Below are 19,603 nucleotides of genomic sequence, written 5' to 3'. Positions count from 1 at the left end.
TCTCTGAAAGTTTTGCATTTAAGAGTCATCAATGAGTACAATAATTAAATGTGACTATTACTGGTGTAGTTCAAAATATCCCCATGGGGTAGCGCCCAACTCCTATCTAGGCTACCGTACATCTGCATTAGATGGACAGGATTTCTGCCTAAATGCTGGATTTGTTATTTGACTCCAGTCAGCTACTCATTCTTTTCCCCACCCCTAACCCTTCCCTGTCAGGTCCTCTAAACATAATGAGCTGCCAGGGCCGGAAGGCAGGCAGTTTAGGCAGAGAGACACTGAGAAGAACGCTTGGAGAGATTGAGAGGAGGCACAAAATAAAGAAAAAGAGAGAAAAGTAAGACAAAAGGGAAACAAATCACCAACAGCGCAACAAAATGGATCCCAACAAGATGCCAAGCGCCCCACCACCAGGCTGGAACCCAGATGAGAAGTCTGGGATAGGACAACCAGCTCCTCCACCCTACCAGGACCACCCCCAGTACCCCAACGCAGGATACCCTGCACCAGCAGGCTACCAGCAGGCTACCAATCCCCAGGGCTATGCACTACCGTCCCAGTATGGAGGAGCTCCCGGGGCCCCTTACGGCCAGACATACCCCCAGGGACAGTTCCCCCCAGGACAGTACACCCAGTCCACCGTCACAGTTCAGCCTACGGTGTTTGTGACCCAGGGAGCTCTGCCTTTCCCTCTGCCAGACTACCTGGGCTACTCTATCTTCACCATGCTGTGCTGCTGCCTGCCACTTGGCATCGCTGCACTTATCTACTCCATCTCGGTGAGTGGGACTTTTATTGCCGTTTAAGAGATTTCAAATGTAATGTAGACTAATGTGTTTCTAGTAGAGATGTATCCCAAAAAATCCACAGAACATAACTTCTTTCATTTTGTAGAGTAGTCAGTAGTGTATTTCTCACTCTAGTCTTTTTTTAGCATTATCCAAGAAACCCAGTTACCGGTTTTACCAGTTTTTTTAAGTAAGGGCCCTTCTCTCTCTCTCTCTCTTTAGTCAGCAGGGAACTGACTTTTGACTTGGCAGTGGGCTGCATAGCTGGGGAGAGGTGCATTATTGTAATAATTTTGGCCTTACACTGTGGATGTCTCACAGTCTTGAGTTCTGTTTATGATAAGGTCCTCAGTATAGGGTGGTTTGAGGGGATCGGGGAGGGGAGATGGGGTACGGAGTGGGATTCGGGAAGAGTGTGTGTAAGAAAGGGAGGGACCCTTCCCGGAACATGGGCGATAAAAATAGGGGTGAGTGACGTAAGAGGAGGAGGTATTCAGGGAAGACAAAAGCAGAACTCCAACAACCATCTTCCTTTGCCAAACCTCACTCGCGAATGAACAGACATTGAGAAGAAGGGTAGAAAAGGGCTGGAAACCCTGACCTATCCCTACAAGCCCCAAGTCTCTTTACTTACTTCCTGGGATTACAAACACATATCAGGATGGACAGCTATAGATCAATGTGGGTAATGGTGGAAACATCCGTGTCAAAGCCTGGTAAAGAGAGAAAGGAGGTTGAAGACTTCTATGATGTTATTATGGACATCTTTATTTCACAATGAGACAGTGGCTTTTTATCTAGTGGATGACTTCTAATGTAATAAAAACATCAACTAAGGTTGAACAATGTGCTGGTGAATTAACTTCATCCACATCCATCATTGTGATGGGTGATTTGAAGGAGTCAGGCGCAGGAGGGTATATCACGGGATAACTGGATTTATTCCAGAATACAGAGTACGCAGTAAAGCGTCAACACAGTCCAGTGTGCGTACTGCAACAAACAAGGCACACAGGGAAAATATACCCGCCGAATACAAAATACAAGGTGCTCCACCGAGCTTCACTATCCACACAAATAAAAATCACACACAAAGACAAGGGGGCAGAGGGAACACTTATACAGGTATTGATGAGGGGATATTAACCAGGTGTGTGTAATAAACAAGACAAAACAAATGGAATGATGAGATGAGGAGCGGCAGTGGCTAGAAGGCCAGTGACGACGAACGCCGAAGCCTGCCCGAACCAGGAGAGAAGGCAACTTCGGAGGAAGTCATGACAGTACTCCCCGATGGTGGTGTTACATTGAAAGAGGGGAAGATCAGTAAGGAAGGTGCCTTACTCTGGGCGCACACCGAGCAGGAGAAGACATACACCCTCACGTCCTTAGCCAAGGTAGGCCACTAGTACTTTTCGGTCAGGCAGCGCACTGTACAACCAATACCTGGGTGACCAGAGGATGGGGACGTGTGTGCCCAATCGATCAGACGGTCACGGACAAGAGCAGGCACGTACTGCAGCCCAGCTGGACACTGCGGTGTCGTGCAGCCGTGTCCTCTGTGTCGTACAGCCGAGACAGTGCGTCTGCCTTCACTTTCTTCGTACCCGGGATGTATGAGAGTGTAAAATCAAACCAGGTGAAGAATAGGGCCCACCTGGCGAGGGTTCAGCCTCCTCGCTGCCCGGATGTACTCCAGGTTACGGTGGTTGTCCAGATGAGGAAAGGGTTTTTTGCCCCCTCGAGCCAGTGCCTCCACACTGAAAACGTGCCCCATGCATTGACTCGATCACAGATGGAATGAGGGGTAGAGGATAGCTAAATCGTATTGTCCCCTTGTTCAGTGATCGGTTATCAATGCAAGGGCGCAGACCTCCGTCTTTCTTCTTCACAAAAAAGAAACTCGAGGAGGCGGGCAAAGTGGAGGGACGTATAAAACCCTGGCGCAGGGACTCGGAGACGTGTGTCTCCATAGACTCCGTTTCAGCCTGCGACAGGGGATACACATGACTCCTGGGAGGCACAGCATCTACCTGGAGGTTTATCGCGCAATCCCCCGCCCGATGAGGTGGTAATTTGGTCGCCTACGTTTTGGAAAACGCATGCGCCAAATCGAGGTAGTCGGGGGGAATGCACACGGTGGAGGTAGTGTCTGGACTTTCCACCGTGGTTCCATCAACGGAAACACCTAGACACCTACCCTGACACTCTCGCGACCACCCTGTGAGAACCATATGCGGCCATGAAAAGGTGAGTTTGTGTAGTGCTAACCAGGGTAGACCTAACACAACAGGGAAATCAGGCGGCTCAATAATAAAAAAGTGACTTGCTCTCTATGGGCCTTGTGCGTAACCATAGTGACTGGTGCTGTAACCTCCCTAACAAACCCGGACCCTAATGGTCGACTGTCAAGTGCTCTGATGGGGAGTGGAATGGAGAGGGGAACCAATGTAATGCCTTGACTATGTGCAAATGACCTGTCCATAAAGTTCCCAGCTGCGCCTGAATCGACCAGTGCCTTGCACTGGGGAACTACTGTGTAATCAGGGAAGTGGATGTGTAGGGTACAGTGCGCAGCAGAGGGCTCTGAACGAGTGTGGGTGTTCGATACCTAGGTTGACGCGAGAGCGTCCTGCCTTCTGCCTCCAGACCCAAAAGAACGCTGACAACAGTATGCAGTGAAATGTCCTCTCGTGCCACCAGAGTGACACTGGCGCTGTCGTCCTCCGCTCTCCCGGATCGCCGCTCCACCCAGCTCCATCGGCTCGTGATCTGGGTTTGGGGGGAGTGGAACGGGCAGGCCCCCTCCAGGACGTCCTCTGGCAGCCAGCAGGTTGTCCAACAGGTAGATGGCACCGGAAGTGGTCGATGAGGGCACGCTCGTTGCACCCGGACCCAGCCGCTAGAGTCTGAAACTCCAGGGCGAAGTCCTGCGCGGTCCTTGTCCCCTGCCTCAGGTAGACCAGCCGCTCACTTGTCCAACGCGGCTCCTCCTTCACTCCAGACCGCGTTGGCCCACTCCAGGGCGTTCCCCGAGAGGCAGGAGATGAGGGCGGACACTTTCTCCTGCTCCGATGGGGCCGGGCTGTTGTTCGAATAATATAGCTCCTGTTGTAGGAGTAATCCCTGGCAGAGAGCAGCTGTCCCGTCGAAATCCCGTGGTCGGGATATATGGATCCCTCCGGGTGCTGGGGTGTGGGTGGCTGGATCCGGTCGCCCAGCTGGTCCCGACTGATCGGGTCCTCTCCTCTCCAGGTGTTGGACGACCTGGAGAACCCGATCCATCGCTTCTCCCAAGCTGGCTAGCATCGTCGAATGCTCCCTGACCCGTGCCAAAACTCCAGGCATGTGCTCCTCTCCTGCTGACTCCATGGCGGGTGTGTGATTCTGTGATGGGTAATTTGAAGGAGTCGGGTGCAGGAGGGTAAATCACGGGATAACAGGATTTATTCCAGAATACAGAGTATGCCGTAAAGCATCAACACAATCCAGTGCGCAAAGCAGGCGCACTGGAACAAACAAGGCACACGGGGAAAATAACCCGGCGAATACAAAATACAAGGGGCTATACCAAGCTTCACTATCCTCACAAATAACAATCACACACAAAGACAAGGTGGCAGAGGGAACGCTTATACAGGTAATGATGAGGGGGTATGAACCAGGTTTACAGTAAGACTATCACTCTTTTTGATGAGGTAACCCCGGGCTAACATAAACAGAGTTGAGTAGAGTTATGGAGACACAATGCAGGTTGTATGACATGTTTACTTAGCTAGTAAACACTTTGGCTTGCTGTCCCATGCAGCATAATCATGTGCAAACGACCTGAAATGTCTCTGGTTAATTTCCTTGTGGTTACATGTAGGGAACCAACTAGAATGTCCAGTGGGTCTTTCATCCATTATGGAATCCCTAATTCCTTACAAATAGGAGCAGTTTACTTGGACATAAATGTAATGTAATCTGTTATGGTCGTTTGTACTTTTCTGGAGAGTTTTTCACTTTTATTTTACCAGCATTCCTTTTCCATATTGAAAATTCTACTGTGCCGTGAAAAAGTGTTTTCCCCCTTTCAGATTTTCTCATTTTTGCATATTTTTGAAGCTGAATGTTATCAGATCTTCAACCAAAACCTAATATTAGATAAAGGGAACCTGAGTTTACGAATAAGAAAACAAATTGATTCTTCTTTTATTTATTTAATTAGCAAAGTTATGCAACACCCAATTCCCTTGTGTGAAAAAGTAATTGCGCCCTTACACTCAATAACTGGTTGTGCCACCTTTAGCTTTAGTGACTGAAGATGCTTCCTGTAGTTGTTGATCAGTTTCTCATATAGCTGTGGAGGAATTTTGGCCCACTCTTGCATGTAGAACTGGTTTAACTGTGACATTTGTGTATTGTCAAGCATGAACTGCTCATTTTAAGTCCTGCCACAACATCTCAATTTTGATTAGGTCTGGACTTTGACTAGGCCATTCCAAAACTTCAAATTTGTAGCTTTTTAACCATTTTCATGTGGACATGATTATGTGTTTTGGATCATTGTCTTGCTGCATGACCCAGCTGCGCTTCAGCTTCAGCTCACAGACAGATGACGTGACATTCTCCTGTAGAATTCTCTGATATAGAGCATAATTCCTGGTTCCTTCTATTAAGGCAAGTCGTCCAGGTCCTGATGCAGCAAATCATCCCCAAACCATCACACTACCACCACCATGCTTGACCGTTGGCATGAGGTTTTTACTGTGGAATGCATTGTTTGGTTTTTGCAAGACATAATGGGACCCATCTCATCTAAAAAGTTGACTCAAGTTTGCCAAAAAGCACCTGGAATTACCTGGATGATCATCAAGACTCTTGGAAGAATGTTCTATGGACAGATGAGTCAAAAGTATAACTTAGATGTTTAATGCCATGGACTGTAAATATTGTGTATATATTGTGCACCATAGATTGTAATTTGGCCATATTTTATCAACACAACACTGAACGAAACCTATGTTACACTAACTAGAATAGACATCGTAATAAATATAATGGGATAATGGCCTCCATATAGCTCAGCTACTGTAAACAGTTGAGCACCTGTCACGTATACGCCAAGAGTCAGGAAGCAGGTGCAGAAGGTGAGTTTAATAATGAAGAATGCAGATAAACAAAACATGAGAAGCGTACAGACCATGAATGAAAACAAACCAATGCTGCCTGATGACTGAGGCTACTGAGGGCTAAATAAAGGAGAAGTAATCAAGGTACTGATGACGTCCAGGTGTGCATAACGATGGGAGCAGGAGACCGGGAGTAGGCGTGACAGCACCCAGTTCAGAACTGGAGGAGGCATAATGGGTGAGGGGTGTATTATCTCTCTAAGAGACTACTTGACGCTCTGCCAGAGGGCTTGGGCATCTCTATCCCACACCGAAGCCTTCCCACCCTACCTGTGTTTGGAGTGGCACTGCGTAGAAAGGATACAAGCCGCACTGCAAACACAGACAGTTTTCTCTTCTGTCTCTCGAAGTCAGCAGCACTGTCTGACTGGCACATAGACTTAATGCCCACTCACATAAAGTACCCTACCGGCCCATCTTAAAACTATTCCCAGACAGGGAGAGATACAAAGGAGTTATGTATCTAGGTCAATTTATGTTCCAAAAAATGTGTTACAGTACACTGTTTCTTCCTTAAAAATACATATAGAAAGAAAAGGAGGTATGGAGTTATGTCCTGTATGAGAAAGCTGGTGAAATTATGACTTCCTATTTCCTGCCGGCTACTGATGTGAAAATGATTCCCTTGGAATACATACAGTGTATTCAGAAATTATTCAGACCCCTTTATTTTTCCACATTTTGTTACATTACAGCGTTATTCTAAAATGGATTAAATTGTTTTTTTTTCTTCACCCCATCAACCTACAAACAATACCCCATAATAAAGAAGCAAAAACTGATTTTTAGAATTTTTGGCAAATGTAATACGAATAAAAAACGGAAATATGACATTTACATAGGTATTCAGACCCTTTACTCAGTACTTTATTGAAGCACCTTTGGCAGCGTTTACAGCCTTGAGTCTTCTTGGGTATGACGCTACAAGCTTGGCACACCTGTATTTGGGTACTTTCTCCCATTCCTCTCTGCAGATCCACTCAAGCTCTGTCAAGTTGGATGGGGAGCGTCGCTGCACAGCTATTTTCAGGTCTCTCCAGAGATGTTTGATCAGGTTCAAGTCCGGGCTCTGGCTGGGCCACTCAAGGACATTCAGAGACTTGTCCTGAAGCCACTCCTGCGTTGTCTTGGCTGTGTGCTTATGGTTGTTGTCCTGTTGGAAGGTGAACCTTCGCCCCAGTCTGAGGTCTTGAGCGCTCTGAAGCAGGTTTTCATCAAGGATCTCTCTGTACTTTGCTCCGTTCATCTTTCCCTCGATCCTGACTAGTCTCCCAGTCCCTGCCACTGAAAAACATCCCCACAGCATGATGCTGCCACCACCATGCTTCAGTGTAGGGATGATGCCAGGTTTCCTCCAGAAGTGACACTTGGCATTCAAGCCAAATAGTTCAATCTTGATTTCATCAGAAAAGAGAATCTTGTTTCTCATGGTCTGAGAGTCCTTTAGGTGCCTTTTGGCAAACTCCAAGCGGGCTGTCATGTGCCTTTTACTGAGGACTGGCTTCCGTCTGGCCAATCTACCATGAAGGCCTGATTGGTGGTGTGCTGCAGAGATGGTTGTCCTTCTGGAAGGTTCTCCCATCTCCACAGAGGAACTCTGGATCTCTGTCAGAGTGACCATCGGGTTCTTGGTCACCTCCCTGAACCAAGGCCCTTCTCCCCGATTGCTCAGTTTGGCCGGGCGGCCAGCTCTAGGAAGAGTCTTGGTGGTTCCAAACTTCTTCCATTTAAGAATGATGGAGGCCACTGTGTTCTTGAGGACCTTCAATGCTGCATAAATGTTTTGGTACCCTTCCCCAGATCTGTGCCTCGACACAATCCTGTCTCAGAGCTCTACAGACAATTCCTTCGACCTCATGGCTTGGTTTTTGCTCTGACATGCACTGTCAGCTGTGGGACCTTATATAGACAGGTGTGTGTCTTTCCAAATCATGTCCAATCAATTGAATTTACCACAGGTGGACTCCAATCAAGTTGTAGAAACATCTCAAGGATGATCAATGGAAACAGGATGCACCTGAGCTCAATTTGGAGTCTCATAGCAAAGGGTCTGAATACTTATGTAATTAAGGTATTTCAGTTTTTTATTTATAATATATTTGCAAACTTTTCTAAAAACCTGTTTTCGCTTTGTCATTGTGGGGTATTGTGTGTAGATTGATGAGGAAAATTGGGATTTTATCCATTTTAGAATAAGGCTGTAACGTAACCAAATGTGGAAAAAGGGAAGGAGTCTGAATACTTTTCGAATGCACTGTAGATTTCCTATTTTATTGAGTTTGGATTGTTTTCAGTTAGTTTGAGATTTATGAAGGATATTGTTATTTTGTGATTTATAGGACTTTCCACATTTCAGCATGTTTTTCTTGGCCTAACCCACGAGAGGGGGAGTCGCCTTATAGCTGAGCTGAGTGTCTGTTGTGTTTGGGATTTGCGCCAGGTTGTCTGGCAGGGGTCGGAGGAGGGGAAAGGCCTGTGGGACGGTCAACAGGGGTACAGGCCTGGGGAGGGGAGGGCAACAGGAATCTGCCTCTTGGCAATTCAACATTCACACAGTGGGGCCTTTCTAACATGGCGGACAAGAGGGCATAGTCAGAGAGCAGAAAGAAGCTATTTACAGGTGTGTTTATGTGTGTGTGTGCGTGTGTGTGTGTGTGTGTGTGCGTGCGTGCGCGCTCGTGCTTGTGTTCGGTTGTGTGTCTGTTCCTGAAAGTGTTTTTAGATTTGTGTCTGTGTGTCGCAGGCTGTGTCTTTACCAGTCAGTATGTTTTGAAGTCTTTTAGAGTGATTTGCTGTGAAAGAAGGACAGGACAATGAACAGATCCCTTTTGAAGACTGCACACAATTTCCTGGAAATTGTCTTCAAAAGGAGTCGCTTGTCTGTTGTTTCCCTTGACAAGTTTCAGGTTCATTTAGTCATCCATTATACCCATTTTCCTGTCTTTGTAACATTCTGAAGAAAACGGTGCTTAGACAGTTATTATTTGAATATTATTTATATTATACTGTGGCATTATCAGAAAATGATTACATACACTAACTCTATTAACACCAGTTGCTAGGATACCAGCCTCCTTTTATGAAGCGCCTCCTGTCTGGGCCCCATGTGTTGCTGGGAATGAATAGGGTCATTACCACAGGTCCAAATAGGATGTTGCTCACGCTGTTGGTATTTGCTCTAAACCCTGAACTTCATTGTGAATGTTATCTTTATTGTGACTGTCACGATATGTTGTGAATGGTACTTCAATATTTGACAATGTCTGAGATTAAGCTGTTTGCTTTATCTCAGACATCTGTTTATGACATATTTTTATTATCTGTTCGAAGACTGTCTTTTAGGCTCTGATTTTGAGTGTTTAAAGTCACAGAGTGCACTTTGAGGAAGCAGAAATGCGGAAAATAAGTTATAGTGGCCATGCCTTAGACCAGAAAAACATAAACAATCATGGCCCCCACAACCAATAAATCTATGAATTTGAAACATTGTCGAACACAGCTCCTCTGTAAGCAGGACCATTAGTGGCATGGATCCTGCATGTGTTAAGCTGAACCTATAACCAACGTGCGGTGAAAAGGGAAAGTGGCTGAGAATGAGGTGTGATGCAAGTTCTCCAAGCCATCTAAAGTGATAAGTATAGAGACTCTTCATATTTCAAAAATAATAATTTAAGGTAGAGCCCAGGTGCACCAAACCACACAACTTCTGTGTTCCACTCCCAGTAATTATACAATTATTACAGTCCACACACACATTTTTCTGTCATATCTTAGGTGAAGTGTAGAGACTTAGCTGTCATTGAAAATAGCAACATCATTGTTTCAGTTAACCCTTCGATAGCCCCATTATCTATCCACCCATTGTTTATACACATTCATCCCTCTTATTCCCATTACTGACAGTACCCTACTCTACCCTCACGTACGTACTGTATATTAGGTAGAATTTGGTAGAGTTTGTTTTTGGTCTAGTCTTGTAAATATTGCTTAATTGATTATATCATAGTGGAATAAGAAAGGATGTAGTTACCTTCCAGGAAAACAGATTAGCCAGTTAGCTCTATTCCATGACTTAACATTAGTAAGAGATAGATATCTGCTAGCCAACTAGCTCTGTTTAGTTTAGCATTTTACCTTGCTTCACCTTGGGCAGCATAACTGTCCATCCCATTTTTTTTTCAAATAGCTTATTCAACTTAACATTTCAACAAAACAAATGTTAGCTGACTTACTTGTATATCTATTAATTCAACATAAGTAGCTAAGAGGTTGCTAAATGCTTAGCTAGTTAGCTTGCTCTGATTAGCTTAGCATGTTGCTGCTAGCTTGCTACATTTTCCTCTTTGCTTCAAGTCAGGAGACCAGTTGTATCTAAGAGATACTGTCACATTTGACTGACTACTGTATCACAATAATTATTACAACTTTTAACTCAAAGTTTTATTTACAAGATTCTCAGTTCAAACCTCCGCCTTGTTTTCGAAAGTTGTGCATCTGTAATACTCTGCCCATTGACCTTTTAGAAACCAATCGGATTTGTTCATAAACCAATTAAATTAATTCTGCCCATAGAACAAAGTTGACCACACTTTACGTCAACCTGCTCTTCAGTCACAGAGAAGAGCATAAATCTGTTGACATTGTAAATCAATAGTGGTCCCATGTGGCTAAGTTAGTAGAGCATGGCGCTTGCAATGCCAGGGTTCTGGGTTCGATTCCCATGGGGGACCAGTACGAAGTCGCTCTGGATAAGCTTGTCTGCTAAATGACAAAACAAATGTTAGCGCTCATTGAATGGCCCATTCACCAGTATTTCTGTACTGTCACTGAGAAGGCCCTTTATGTCACAGAGATTAGAAAGACAGACTCCCTCAACAATCTGATTCGGTTCAATCTGGGGATTTTCTCACATCCTGCCCCTCACTCTCCATGAGGTCACACACAAACACCATACAATGTGTTCGGTTGTAGATCCTCCACAAAGACAATTCATGTCATTTTCTCTTAGTCATCACATTGCACTCCCCATATTGTTTAGAACAAATTGCAGATACAGTATTTAATATTTTATAAAACAGTAGAATAACCACTCCTCAGGTAACTGTTAAGAATATTTTATTTAGGCTTTAGTTGGTATTGAATGTAATGTGGTTTTCAAGGAGCCTGGCCCGACAGATTATATTATGATGAGTCATATGGACAAAATGCTGCAGTGCTGATAGAGGCCCATTGGGAAATCAGCAATGGAGTATTACGTGGGTAAGTGAATGGAATGAGGCTTCCAGTAGGTTTCTGGGTCCTCATTTATAAACCGTGCGTACATACAAAATATTCCCCAAAATGTGTGTGTGCCAGTTTTATAAAAAAATGTACTTGATGTGAGAATGTACTCACTTCCCCGCAAACTTTAGACCATGCACATCTGCTAGTGGTTGAAATATTGTATTGCTAGCTGGCAAGTGAGTCTTTTGTGCAAATGGTGGACATGATGAAAATAAATAAAAAATAAACAGGAAACCATATTAACAAGAATACAACTATTTGCCATCAGTGAGAAGAGCGAAAATGTATGTTTTATTTTTGGTTCTAAAATAATTAGACATAGGAATCTTATAATTAGACATAGGAATCTTTTTCCTATTTATTTTATTTTCATAACCACTGCAGAATATACAGTATTCCTCACCTTTTCTGGCCGTGATGGGTTCATATGGTATACAACATAATTGGACCTAGTAGCCTAGTAAATGGATAGGCTATATGTATTTCAAGTTTTGCAATATCATGGCAAACAGAGCATACAGACAGACAGATGGGATGGAGGAAATATTGTGAACCTCAAGGAAATGGAAGAAAACCGTTTGGTGGAGTGCCCAGATAATTATTCAAGACACGCAAGTACACAGATCCTCAGAAACACAACAACTGTCCAGTGCTAAGAGAGCCAATGAGCCCTTCTCCTCTAGCTTGCCGTGTAGAAACAATTATGAACCAGCCGTCAGTAATCAGGTTTACAATAGCAGGCAGGCCTTCTCACGCCACACTACCCTAAACCAAAACAGATCCTCTCTGCCTAAAGCCTTAAGTCAACCCTCGCCCTGCTGTGGAAGCCAACTCGCATATTTCACCAGAGGACAGAAACAGATGGAGGCCATTTTAACAACGTCATGTGACTAGGGGGAGGTTGATTAAATTGAGCCTTGAGTCAATCACTGTTGGGTGGGAGAGATCTTATAGGGGGGTGGGAGGGCATGTTGTTATTTTTTAAACATGGACTAAAATGGCAGAAATGCTACATTTATTTCACTCTGAGAATTTGAGCTTCTGCTGTCATGAGCCCTCTCACTCCACCGGGTTACCACCTTAATTTGTTTCCACTCTGCTCACCACTCTCTCTCTACTCAGCCTAACTAGCTCCACCTGTCCCTGCTCTGCTCGGCTCTAATTACTCTGCCAGCTGCGCTGCATTACCCACTAACCTCTCCCAGTATTTATAGCCCTGTCTTTCAGCTCTCCTTTGTCAGATCGTCTGCAAAGCTCACACCCGGAACCTGTGTGCTCGCGCTTCTGGCTCACCCCTGTTTTGTGACCCCGGACCTGCCTGATTCCTGGATACTCTTCTGCCCCAGGAAAACCAGACCTGCTTTCTGCCATTACGACTCCTGACTACTCTTCGACCCCGGTAACTCTGACCAGCCTTCTGCCTTGCTACAACGTATTTGGATTTCCCTTGAACTGTACTTCTGCCTGTTTTCATCCGCCCGTTGTGTCTGTGTTTCCTCCCCCCCAGGACTTCTGGACCACCAACCACCGGCGTCATCGGACGCATCGCTGCCACTGGGGGAGGCACAGACCCAGCACATCGGACGGGATAACCCCTGGAGCCCTCACTCACTCCCTACATCCCTTTCCCCTTAAGTTTAAATAAACTTTCTGGTGTGACGCAATTGTGGTCCTCTTGTCGTCTGTCTGAACCGTGACAGTACGATCTGACCATCATGGACTCAGCGCACACTTCCCCGACATGGAAACCGAAGAACCTGAGCAACCCACCGCCATGCTACGCCTGGAACACACTGAGAGAGAGCTAGGCCGCATGAGCGGCGACATCACCTCTCTGCTTCAGGCCGGCTACCAACAGCATCAGCAGTTCCAGCAGCACCAGCAGCAGTCCCAGCAGCAGCAACAACAACTCGCCATGATCATTCAACTCCTCACCAACCTGACCCCAGCCAGTCTGCCCACCAGCCCTGCCCCCGAGTTACCTGCCCCGGTCATTGCAGCCGCTGCTCCGAACCCAAGATTGGAAACCCCGAGCGGTTCAACGGCGATTCAACCCAGGTCCGGCCATTCCTGACTAGCTGCCGACTTCAGTTCTCCTTGCAGCCAAGGACCTTCGCCACGGAGGGGGCTAAAGTTGGGTATGCCATCACTCACCTGACGGGCCGAGCTCGACTCTGGGGAACAGCAGAGTTCGAACGTCAAACCCCCGCATGTGCAACCTTCGACCTGTTTGCTGAGGAGATGCTGAAGGTGTTTGACCTGGATTCACCAACCGCAGAGGCGTCTCGTGAACTGTTCAGTATTCGACAAGGCAGACGTACAGTCGCAGACCATTCCATCGACTTCCGAACCCTGGCTAGACGAAGTTCTTGGAACACACCATCGTTGGTGGACGCGTTCTTCCATAGTTTGGCTGACTATATCAAGGGACGAGTTGGTCTCCCAGGAACTGCCTTCCACTCTTGATGAAGCCATCGCACTGACTGTCAGGATCGACAGAGGGATACAGACCCGTCGTCGTGAGAGGGGGCGCCAAGGTCCACCTACTACCGGCATTCGGAGAGATCCGACTGGGCTCCTGTCATCTACTGCCACTCACCCAGGTCAGCTTGATCAGTCTGAGCCTATGGAGATTGGGCGAGCCTCTCTCACTCCTGCAGAGCGCCAGCGACGCTTCACCTCAAACCTCTGCCTCTATTGTGGAGGTGATGGACATCGTGTGGTAACCTGCCCTTTAAAGGGCCGAAGCTCACCGGGCATAGGGGGAGTCCGGTTGAGTTCAATGACCATCCAGTCCTCCGACCGCAAACCCCTGCTGCAAGTTCACCTCCGCCTCTCTGACTCAACTCACACCCTGGCTGCTCTGGTGGATTCTGGCGCCGAAGCCAACATAATGGACATCAAGCTGGCACGCCAACTGGGACTGGAGAACCTCCGTTTGACACCTCCTATTCCTGCCCGGGCACTGGACGGACACTTACTCGGATCGGTCACTCATGTCACGGCCCCGGTCTCGATGGGTCTGTCCGGAAACCATCAAGAAACTATCCAGTTTCACCTGCTCCCCTCTCCAGGCCAACCCCTCATCCTGGGTTACCCATGGCTCCGCCCGGCACAACCCTCAGCTCGACTGGGTGACCGGGGTGATCAGGGAGTGGGGAGAGGACTGCCACCGAACCTGCCTGCTTGCTGCCGCACTACCCCCTCGGCCAGTACCTACTAACTCCGCTCCTGACCTCTCCAATGTCCCAGAATGCTACCATGGTCTCAGAGAGGTGTTTAACAAAGCTAGAGCCACACTCCTCAGATCCGTTGCCAGCTACACTACCGGGGCCGACCGTCGGAGAATTCCTGCTCCCACCTACCATGTTGGTCAAAGGGTGTGGTTGTCATCGAAGAACCTGCCACTCAGGGTGGAGTCGCAGAAGCGGGCACCTCGGTTCGTTGGCCCATTCCCTATCATAAGAGTGATTAGCCCAACTGCTGTCCGGCTCCAACTGCCTAATTCCCTGAGGGTGCACCCCACTTTCCATGTGTCTAAGATTAAGCCCATCCATGAGAGTCCGCTGGTCCCTGCTGCGCCTTGTCCTCCTCCTCCACGGCTCGTCGATGGTGGTCTGGTTTACACCGTCCGCCGCCTGCTTCGGTCCAGACGGAAGGGTAGGGGTCTCCAGTACCTCATTGACTGGGAGGGCTATGGACCTGAGGAAAGGACCTGGGTGCCAGCTAGTCGGATTGTGGATAGGACTCTCATCACCGCTTTCCACCAACGGCATCCTGATCAACCTGCAATCCGTAGGGGGCCGCCCCAGAGGGATCCCTAACCGTCCTGCCCGCTCGGCTTCCTGTCCTGTGCCTGATCCTGTCTCGGGACCTGTCCCATCTCCCCGACCACGGCCCTCCGGCTTCCTCCGAGGAGGAGGACGTTCACTCGGACCGTTCGGAGGAGTTCCAGCCCTCCTCCGGCTCCCCTCCTCCCGCCCGGCGTGGTGTTGCTCTTGGGACTTCTGGGGCCGTCCCTTGGGGGGTTCTGTCATGAGCCCTCTCACTCCACCGGGTTACCACCTTAATTTGTTTCCACTCTGCTCACCACTCTCTCTCTACTCAGCCTAACTAGCTCCACCTGTCCCTGCTCTGCTCGGCTCTAATTACTCTGCCAGCTGCGCTGCATTACCCACTAACCTCTCCCAGTATTTATAGCCCTGTCTTTCAGCTCTCCTTTGTCAGATCGTCTGCAAAGCTCACACCCCGGAACCTGTGTGCTCGCGCTTCTGGCTCACCCCTGTTTTGTGACCCCGGACCTGCCTGATTCCTGGATACTCTTCTGCCCCAGGAAAACCAGACCTGCTTTCTGCCATTACGACTCCTGACTACTCTTCGACCCCGGTAACTCTGACCAGCCTTCTGCCTTGCTACAACGTATTTGGATTTCCCTTGAACTGTACTTCTGCCTGTTTTCATCCGCCCCGTTGTGTCTGTGTTTCCTCCCCCCCCCAGGACTTCTGGACCACCAACCACCGGCGTCATCGGACGCATCGCTGCCACTGGGGGGAGGCACAGACCCAGCACATCGGACGGGATAACCCCTGGAGCCCTCACTCACTCCCTACATCCCTTTCCCCTTAAGTTTAAATAAACTTTCTGGTGTGACGCAATTGTGGTCCTCTTGTCGTCTGTCTGAACCGTGACATCTGCTGCTAACCCAATAATGCGTCAAGTGGGTATTTTGGTGCCTAATGTTTGTGTTTTACAGGCACTTCCTGTCTGGCTCGAGACTCTTCCTGACTTGGAGACAGAAAGTCATCAAAGACCGCATGTGACACACATATACTGTTCAACTTTTGCTTAGAGCTTTATTGTTGCTTAGTGTGTGACTCATACTGACTCTGGTAGTCAGCTGCTCAATCTATAGTGTAAAGTCCATGGCAAGGAGGGATGAGTCACAGACACTGAGACTTCAGTTAGTTGACTCAATGTTTAGCATCACCTGTCAACCCTTGTTCTTCCCCCGAGAGAAAACATAACAGGTGTCAAAATATGTCTCACAATATAGCACCATTCCTAAGACTGTAGCTAGGGGAGAGAGCTACAAGAGTGAATCTGGCACACAGGTACTGTTTGTGCTCCATCCACAAATGTTTCAACTTAGTGCTGCTTGGGGTGTGGCCACAGGAAATGAACATTCTAGTTGTTCTATCACTAGTATGATCTATTATAGATGCTCTACAGTGGGAGAGAAAAATGTCCCCTCTTTGGTTTTTATTTTCTGACTTAGTTGGCATGTTGGCTAAGCATTGTGTTTGTGAATTAATACTGCATCTCCTGAAATAACTCCAATCAAATAAGAGCATGGCATTGAATCATCGTTGAACTGTCTCCATTGAAGTCTCTCTCTCTCTTTCCTGAATGATGATTACAACGATTACAACTCTCTCTGTTTCACTTTCTCCCCCCATCCTTCCTTCCTTCCTTCCCTCCCTCCATGACTTCCTTCCTCCCTCCCTCTCTGCTCTCAGACTCGAGACGCCAACAACCAGGGTCACCAGCAGATTGCTGAGAGGAGTTCTCGTCTAGCACGGATACTGAACCACGCTGCCCTGGGTATCGGCATCACCATCATCATCCTGTACATCGTCTACACCATCATCCTGGCCAAACGTCACTGATTTGACACCTCAACACCGGCTAACACCACAGCCTCCGCTTCTCTCAATCCCAACCCCCAAAATCATCCTGACCTTCACCATCTACAATATGTGCCAGTGACAGGCACTTTCCAAAGAGATACATCCCACTGGGCACACACCGGTTGAATCAACATTGTTTCCACGTCATTTCAATGAAATGATGTGGAACCAACGTGGAATAGACGTTGAATTGACGCCTGTGCCCTGTGGGATATATCATAATGCTGTTTATTCATCAATGTTTATGACATGCTTTTTTTAAAACTATACATCTAATGAATTACTTTTTAAAATACCTGCAGACCGGACAGTTTAAATCATTCATTCTTTTGCCTGTTTAATTTTTATATACATAAATAAACACCAAATTACAGATACTAATTGTATTTTGGAATATTTCTAATAAATGTCTGAAGGATAGTGTATGTGTATTCAGTGTGTATGGATAAGTCATAGAGTTTAGAGACAGATTTGACAATGTTATGAGAATGCATCAGAAAGAGCCTATTCTTAAAGTTTGAGAGGACTTAGAGTAACCATTTTACAACTCAATGTCAAATATTAACTTATTTTTACACAAATGTATCAATTTGCTAAATTCACTGTTGTGTGCTGTCAGCAATGGCACAAGCAAAACTCAACTCAACTTATTTTGGACAACCGTGGAGACTAAGGCCTGGATTCAACCTGTAGTGCAGAAGATCCGCTGTATAGCACAATCAAAATTTAAAGGTAATTTCCGATTGAGTTGACATATGCAGCGTTTTCCGTGAATGCAGTCTCTGCGAACGCAGGAACATTGCCTTCCACGCTACGGATTGAATCTAGCTCTAGATGTCAAAAGACATTTCAGTGCTGTTCCAGTTTGGCCTTACAGTTGATTCATTTGGTGAAATGTTCACACTATTCCATGTCATTTATAGTCACATATTGTCAGATTATGTATAACACTGTATATGTTAGATATATTTTATTTTAGTATATATTCAGTGTTGCACAACTCTTCTATTTACCAAGGGGTTGTACTTTATCCTTCTCTAAAGTGTGTAGTTGCTTTTTTTTTAAAACTATACATCTAATGAATTACTTTTTTAAATACCTACAGACCGGATAGTTTAAACCATTCATTATTTTGCCTGTTTAATTTTAATTTTAATATACATAAACACCAAATTATGCATACTAATTGTATTTTGGAATATTTCTAATAAATGTCTGAAGGATAGTGTATGTGTATTCAGTGTGTATGGATAAGTCATATCAGAGTTTAGAGACAGATTTGACAATGTTATGAGAACGCATCAGAAAGAGCCTATTCTTAAAGTCTGAGAGGACACTCACAAGAGTAACCATTTTACAACTCAATGTCAAATATTAACTTATTTTTACACAAATCCACGCAACGGATTGAATCTAGCCCTAGACGTCAAAAGAAATGGTGGCGCTGTTCCAGTTTGGCCTTACAGTTGATTCATTTGGTGAAATGTTCACACTATTACATGTCATTTATAGTCACATATTGTCAGATTATGTATAACACTGTATTTGTTAGATATATATTTTATTTTAGTATATATTCAGTGTTGCTCAACTCTTCTATTTACCAAGGGGTTGTACTTTATCCTTCTCTGAGTGTGTAGTTGATGGGGAAAAGTGTTTACCTTATATCATTGTTACGAACCCCGTGGCTTTAAACGTCTAGGGTGGATGGACAAGAGACCCGTAACATAATTCATGCAAATTAGAATCGTGACATGAAACAGTGAGAACAAAAACTACACGACAACCATAAACTACCGTCAAACATAAAAGGTTTATTTTTGAACACACGGTAAAGGTTTGGGAGAAAGGGCTGAGCAGGACCCAAGAAATGAAACAATAGTGTAAAAAAAAACTAAACTGATCTTGCCTGCCTCAAGAACTGCTAAGCTACTGCTAATCATACAAAAATTACAGTGGGTGGTCCGCTCAGGTCTAACTAGTGTTTTTAGAAAGTGTTCTTCCTACGGGTAATGTACACCCAAGGGCAACTTGCTTAAATTCCCCTTTTCCCAGAAACACACAACAAAGTTACCAAACAGAGTAACCAGCAAATGAGTGAGTACACAAAACACAGGACACCACAGTATCCATACTCACATACAGAAAATAGTCTAACAAAGTTACCAAACAGAGTAACCAGCAAATGAGTGAGTACACAGGACACCACAGTATCCATACTCACATACGGAGAATAGTCTCTAACAACAAACACAACTGACCGGCTTTTAAACAATGGGATGTGTGATTGAAAAACCAGAAACAGGTGGTGCAATGCAGAGGAATGTCCACTGATTGGTCCACCTCAGCAATCAGCAGACACCCCAACGACCACCAATCAGGAACATACAGGACACCTGTGATTAGGGCAGAAGGAGAGGAAAAACACAAAAAGACACAGGATACCTGTATCCGTAACAATCATGTATGTTTGTTTGTGAAAAAAACAAAAAAGAGACCATTATAAGAATGCAGATATGTAAACATATTTTTTTTATTAAGTTCAAAGTGTAAATAAAAATCCCACACCGATTTCAGACACGTTTAGATCAAAAAGCCTTTTGACTGGCGGCAGGGTACAACTAATAATCCACCTCCAAGTCCAATTGATCAACAAACAAAAGCATGA

At 45.9% G+C, this 19,603-nt stretch overlaps 1 protein-coding gene across 1 annotated transcript; it reads left to right on the top strand.

Annotated features, from left to right (window-relative positions):
• The first annotated feature begins 226 nt into the window (after positions 1-226).
• Positions 227-18,160, top strand: LOC121556050 (synapse differentiation-inducing gene protein 1-like). Its single transcript, XM_041869907.2, has 2 exons — positions 227-782; positions 16,765-18,160. The coding sequence occupies exons 1-2, from the start codon at positions 381-383 to the stop codon at positions 16,912-16,914; spliced, it is 552 nt and encodes a 183-aa protein (XP_041725841.1). The 5' UTR covers positions 227-380; the 3' UTR covers positions 16,915-18,160.
• Positions 18,161-19,603: the final 1,443 nt, after the last annotated feature.

This window comes from Coregonus clupeaformis, chromosome 17 (assembly GCF_020615455.1).
Source record: "Coregonus clupeaformis isolate EN_2021a chromosome 17, ASM2061545v1, whole genome shotgun sequence".
In the NCBI taxonomy this organism is placed as follows: Eukaryota; Metazoa; Chordata; class Actinopteri; order Salmoniformes; family Salmonidae; genus Coregonus; species Coregonus clupeaformis.
Note: the sequence above shows the minus strand (reverse complement) of the source record. Positions and strands in the feature narration are given on the sequence as shown.